At 54.6% G+C, this 5433-nt stretch overlaps 2 protein-coding genes across 2 annotated transcripts; one reads left to right on the top strand and one right to left on the bottom strand.

Annotated features, from left to right (window-relative positions):
* Nucleotides 1-560: 560 nt before the first annotated feature.
* Nucleotides 561-2604, bottom strand: J7T54_004870 (uncharacterized protein; the record flags this gene model as incomplete). Its single annotated transcript, XM_051510694.1, has 4 exons — nucleotides 561-1015; nucleotides 1093-1577; nucleotides 1631-1766; nucleotides 2298-2604. The coding sequence occupies 4 exons, from the start codon at nucleotides 2602-2604 to the stop codon at nucleotides 561-563; spliced, it is 1383 nt and encodes a 460-aa protein (XP_051358430.1).
* Nucleotides 2605-3626: 1022 nt separating this feature from the next.
* Nucleotides 3627-4958, top strand: J7T54_004871 (uncharacterized protein; the record flags this gene model as incomplete). Its single annotated transcript, XM_051510695.1, has 1 exon — nucleotides 3627-4958. The coding sequence occupies one exon, from the start codon at nucleotides 3627-3629 to the stop codon at nucleotides 4956-4958; it is 1332 nt and encodes a 443-aa protein (XP_051358431.1).
* Between the last annotated feature and the right edge of the window lie 475 nt (nucleotides 4959-5433).

The following is a 5433-nucleotide window of genomic DNA, read 5'->3' on the forward strand; positions in this document are numbered from 1 at the left end:
AGAAACTTGAAAAAAAAAAACGCACATAACAGCCGGTATCCGCTGATCATCACCGCTCCAACTACTAAACAGCGTGCCTCGGGACTCTTTGCTGTCAGGATGCTATCAGCGTGAAGTGTGGAAACAGGCATCCAAAACAGACGCCCATGATCTCCGTATTTGGAGGTTATTAACACCGTAGCGACGATCAACCGGAGTCAACGGACCGTCATGTCATATGACCATCAATGGAGCAAATTTTCAGCTGCGGTGCCGAAAGAGCTGGACCGGGCTGATCTCAGGGCGGAACATAGAAAACGAGAAGCTCGGTACGATGTTTCTCGTGGACACTGTTAGTGGCGAAGAGATGTTAGTCTAGTACATGTGCGGAAGCTAATCGAAAGTCAGAAACGTGTGACGGTAAGAGTGCAGTTTGGTACATTGCTCTGGGATCATGGCTTGTATAAAGGGTTCTTGTGCGGTTCAAAGTCATACATCGACCTGTCGCTCCGCGCCGGACCATACGGGCAGCCGAAAGAGATGCGGCCGCTACCGGAGCCGTCCACGACCAAGGGCTACGTTCAAGCATGCGCATCTTGTCTGCCTATCGCCACTGGCACATCTTTTTCGATCCATTTCATCCGCCCCTGGGGATCGTACGCCATCTTCCACACCGCGAGCACTTCATCCTTCTTCCATTCGGAATAGCCATTCGAAAACATCCAGCTAGCAACTCGAGGCACGAGTAAACCGCAGATTGCAGCGAGAAGAGTGATACTACCGACCAGGATGACCAATCCAATGAGGCTGAAGTTCTGCACCTGACTCGTTGAGTGGACTCGCTGCTCACCGCACATGTCTTCCAAAGCTCTGTCTACACTTGTGTCGCCGGTCAGCCGTGAAGCCGGGACAAGTTGAAGAGCATCAGAGTCATTGCCTTCCAAGGGCTGATCTGGAAACTTGGCGACATTGGCTTGAAGCCTGGCGAGGCCCGTCTCAAACCACATCTGGACTTCCTTCTGCCAATGAGTGGCATCTAGACCAGGAGAGATGAGCATCGGGCTGGCCACAATGGACTCGGCAATGAGACCTGGAGACCGATCGCGTGTTAACAAAGCAGGACAATGGAGAGGAGGACGAGCTTCCTCGAGGGGAACTTGCCGTTTGCACCCAATGACCTCACACTGCCTTCCATTGTGTAAAGCTGTGAGTCGTGCTGGATCCTCACAATAGTGGCAGCCTGGTTATTGTTCACCGTTCTCAGAAGCTCGCGGACCCCACCGCCCAAGTGGCCATCCAGACCTGAACAGGCACCGCTAATGGGATCGCAAAATTCATGTTGGTCGGCGCATGCGACGACGCGCAGAGTATAATCGCTCAAATACATGACCTGCTCCGTCCCAAGCTCCAAACTCCGGATCGGGTCCTTTATAGACCCGTTGGCCTGGAAGACGGGGTCGTCGACGCTCTGCGCATAGGTTAAGAGATTTGCAGCGATCAGAATAGCGCTCACGTCGGCGTCTGTGCGGTTCAAGGACGGTATCGGGACCCAAGATATGTTGGCGGCATCGCTGAAGCCTCGATATGCCGACGCGGTGCTGGCAACAATATCAGCACCAGGAAGCGAACAAAGCTATGCAGATGGATGTACTTGACCTCGTAGCCCATGCGCTTGAGTGGGCTGAGCTGATATGAGAAAGTGAAATTTTGTTTATCACGCGGCCCAAGATCAACGTCGAGGAGAGGGGAATCCTCTCCGATCTGGAAATCCTCTCGCTCGCCTTGTACTTGCCTCACCATGAGGGGACTCAGTTTCAGGGGCGAACATGTCGTTTTCCAACGATATTGGATCCGATCTTTTCTCCGGGCGTTGATGCCGAGGGAAACGTGTGAGTCGATATTCCCCGTATCAAAGCTTATGGCCCCCGTTGGCCCGAGTAGGCACATTTCGGGATCGAACGGACACAGCGCTCTCGCGTCTGTATCAAAACTGAGGCGTCTAGGTGTTAAATGCGACTTTTTAGATTCCGACAGAGAGCCACTGTAGAAATCAGTGGCGTATCGCCGCGCATCATTCGTATCGCGGAGCTCCTTGGCGCCCCATGCAGCCGTCTCCGTCAGAGACGCTGAGCTGTCGAATACACGTAGCAAGCCGCATGTACCACGCCTGGCTAGTACAACGACGTCTTCAGTTGCCGAGGTCGTTACCAGGGAAGGCAATGCCACACTTGCCAAAGCGATGAGCGCGGCGCATGTCCCCGCGAAGGAGAGGAGGAAAACCAGTTGAAATGGGCGCCTGCTTAGGAAAGGAGATTTACTGCTTCTCCAGGCCCAAAATGCTGAGCCAAGACCGAAGAGCAGGTCACTGGGGCGGCTGCTGTTGCGAAGGATGAAGCGGCGCTGGTTGAGCTCGGGAGTGGTGTTTTCAGTCCCCCTGATGTATGGGACGAGGTAGAAGAAGAAGACGACGCTGCTCCAGATGATAGGGAGGAGAACGACAAGGAGGAGAGAGAGCGCCGCGATGAGATAGTTGGATTGAGTAATCGTGAGGGTCAGGACATAGCGGGATATGGTAGATGCGCTGTGGTCCTCCCACAGACCGAGACGAACTTCGGGCGCGGCCATTGGAGAAGCGCGGTACGGATACCAAGCAGTGTATTCTCGGGAGCTCAAGTTGGCACTCGTATGAGGATGAGAGATCAGATCGACGGGAAACATCGGTCCCAAATACTGAGCAGCGGGCGAATCTGTTATATAATCACCGAAGTCTACTCCGTAATGCTCCCTGCGCTGAGACCGCGCGCTTTCCAATGAACAAACTTCCGAACACATATGCGGATAGCCAATCCAACTCGCCCAATTCTAGAGCGGCTGATGCTGTATCAGCTCGGCGATTGTCTCGCAACAGCTCAGTCCGGCTTGTCAGCCTCACTAATAGAGCCCAAGGACTCTAGCGTGTAGTCGTCTTATCCATGCCATGGGTTATCGACTCCGGGCTGACCTGGTAGCTGGGCCACCGCCAGGTTCCGTGTCTGTCGGCCCTCCATACGGCATGTTCAGCTGCTGATTAGGCCTAGACATACATGCGACTAACGCGGGCGGACCAGGTGGCTGGTAGCCCGCAGTGGAAAGAAATCAGACTTATTAATTGATGAGACCCCGGCTTTCACCTCCTTGCATGGTGGCGTCAGCCTTGCGGGTCTGCTAATAAGCAACTAGGTGCCTGGAGCTAAGTTAGCTGGACACAAATGTTCAGGGGCGGACTGTTGTCGCGAGGGTGGATTATCTCCCCTTAAACAACAGACGAAACACATGTGTTAAAAGGCCAAAACGGCTCGAGAAGCTACATGATTACTTACCATAAAAAATCAGCTTATATATACTTGTGTCACAGCTGGGCAAGGCTGGGGGCCTACCCTGCACCGCAGTCACGTGGATACGCGCCTTGGCCTGCATTCAGTCGCGACCCCCGACCGTCTTCTGATTGTAGCTCTTCGAGCTACGTCTTATACATAGAGCATGCCCGACCTGATGAGTGCCTATCCGTAGCAATAGATCCAATCAGCCTGACCGAGTGTTCCCCGTCCTACCCGCCGACCGACCGCCCTTGACATTACGTAGCTCCTACCCATAGGACGCTGAACACGATGACCTCCCGCCCGACGCCTCCAGAGTCACCCCAGGACACGCGCGCCTTCGAAGACGCCGTATCCAGGAACCCTTCTGAATGGTTTCACTTCTGCCAACAGGCATACGCCTACATGGAGTCACAAGACACCCAGATTGCGAACCTTTCCGATCATATAACGACACTAGACGAGAGAACAGCTAGCCTCGAAACTAAGATTATTGAGGAGAGTGCGGCCAACCGGAACCTTCTTGCTCAGATGAAGGATAAGGATATACAGATTATCGAAGCAACCGTGACCGCCCGACTCGCTCAGCAAGCTAGCTTACCGACCGTGAGAGTAATCACTCCGGAGGCTTCAGGAACATCCCCGGCTGAAGAGACCACAGCTCCTCACTTGGGAACGACTCCGCCGCCTGCTGCCGGATCTACCACCTCCTCCCGACTCTCTGAGAAGCTTCCCGACCCTGATAAGTTTGAAGGATCCCGCTCCGATCTCCGCCGTTTCCTACACCAAGTCCACGCAGAAATGACAGCCAACGCCGACCGACTCCCTACCACTACGAGCCGGTTAACGTACGTGGCCGGTAGGCTCACCGGGAAGGCATACGCCTTGATACTCCCCCGCACCGTCTTTGGAATCCCACAGTTTAGCGACTACCCCGAACTCCTGACTTATCTCGAAAACGCGTTCGGCGACCCTGACCGCGTCCAGAACGCCCAGAACCGCCTACACCAGCTCCGCCAGAGGCACCAAGACTTTAGCACGTATTTCTCGGAGTTCCAACGCCTCGCCTTAGAGGGAGAAATGGCTGATAGTAACTTGACACCACTGCTGTTCCAAGGAATATCCCGCGAACTACAGGATATGCTACTTCACAACCCACCCCCTAGCCGGGAGTTCCACCAGTACGCCAACCACCTACAGACTCTAGACAACCGATACCGCCAACACCAGCAACAAATCCAGCGTAGCCAACCCCCGAGACCGACTCTACACCAAAACCATAGACAAACCTCCCCGCGCAGGGGACGTAGCCCTCCGAGCCACGGCCCGCCACGCCACACGATGCCCGCCGTCGCACCCGTCAACGACCCCATGGACCTGAGCAACCAACGCCGCCCCTGGGGGCCAAACCGGAGGGAGAAAAACCTCTGCTTCCGCTGTGGCTCCGATAGCCACCATATTCGAGACTGCCGGAAGCCAGATACCAGACGCACCCAAGCCCGATTTGCCGCTTTAAATAACGAAGACCTGTCCCCTGCTAGATCCCCTGACTCTCCCGCACTAGATAGTCGGAAATCAACACCTTCCCCAGACCGCACGGAAAACGGAGTGAGCCTGCCCTAAGTCACCGGCAGGTCCTAGCAGAACGTGCAACTATTGTCCCTGAGAAAACCGCTTGGAGAACGCTTCAAATCTCCTCGGCCGCTATACATGGCGTGCCGATCGAGGAGGAATACAACCAACGATCGAATCTAATGATTCTGCCTGCTGAACTACTTTTACCCGACAACACTACTTTACCCGCCCCCGCAATGCTCGATAGCGGAGCTGAGGGGAAAGCCTTTATCGACAGAAGCTGGGCCGAGAATCATAACCTGAGAATGCACCGACTTACACACCCGATTACGATCGAGGTGTTCGATGGCCGCCCCGCAGAGAGCGGCCAGATCACACACTACGTCCGCAGCCGGATGCGGATAAACGACCACGAGCAGAAGAATATGATATTATACGTAACCCAGCTTGGAAGCTACCCGATCGTGCTTGGGATGCCTTGGTTAAAACAACACGACCCTCTCGTTAGCTTTGGAAGCCATAC

The sequence above is a fragment of the Emericellopsis cladophorae genome (genome assembly GCF_022114955.1).
Source record: "Emericellopsis cladophorae strain MUM 19.33 chromosome Unknown NODE_182_length_5822_cov_37_691906, whole genome shotgun sequence".
NCBI classification, from domain to species: domain Eukaryota; kingdom Fungi; phylum Ascomycota; class Sordariomycetes; order Hypocreales; family Bionectriaceae; genus Emericellopsis; species Emericellopsis cladophorae.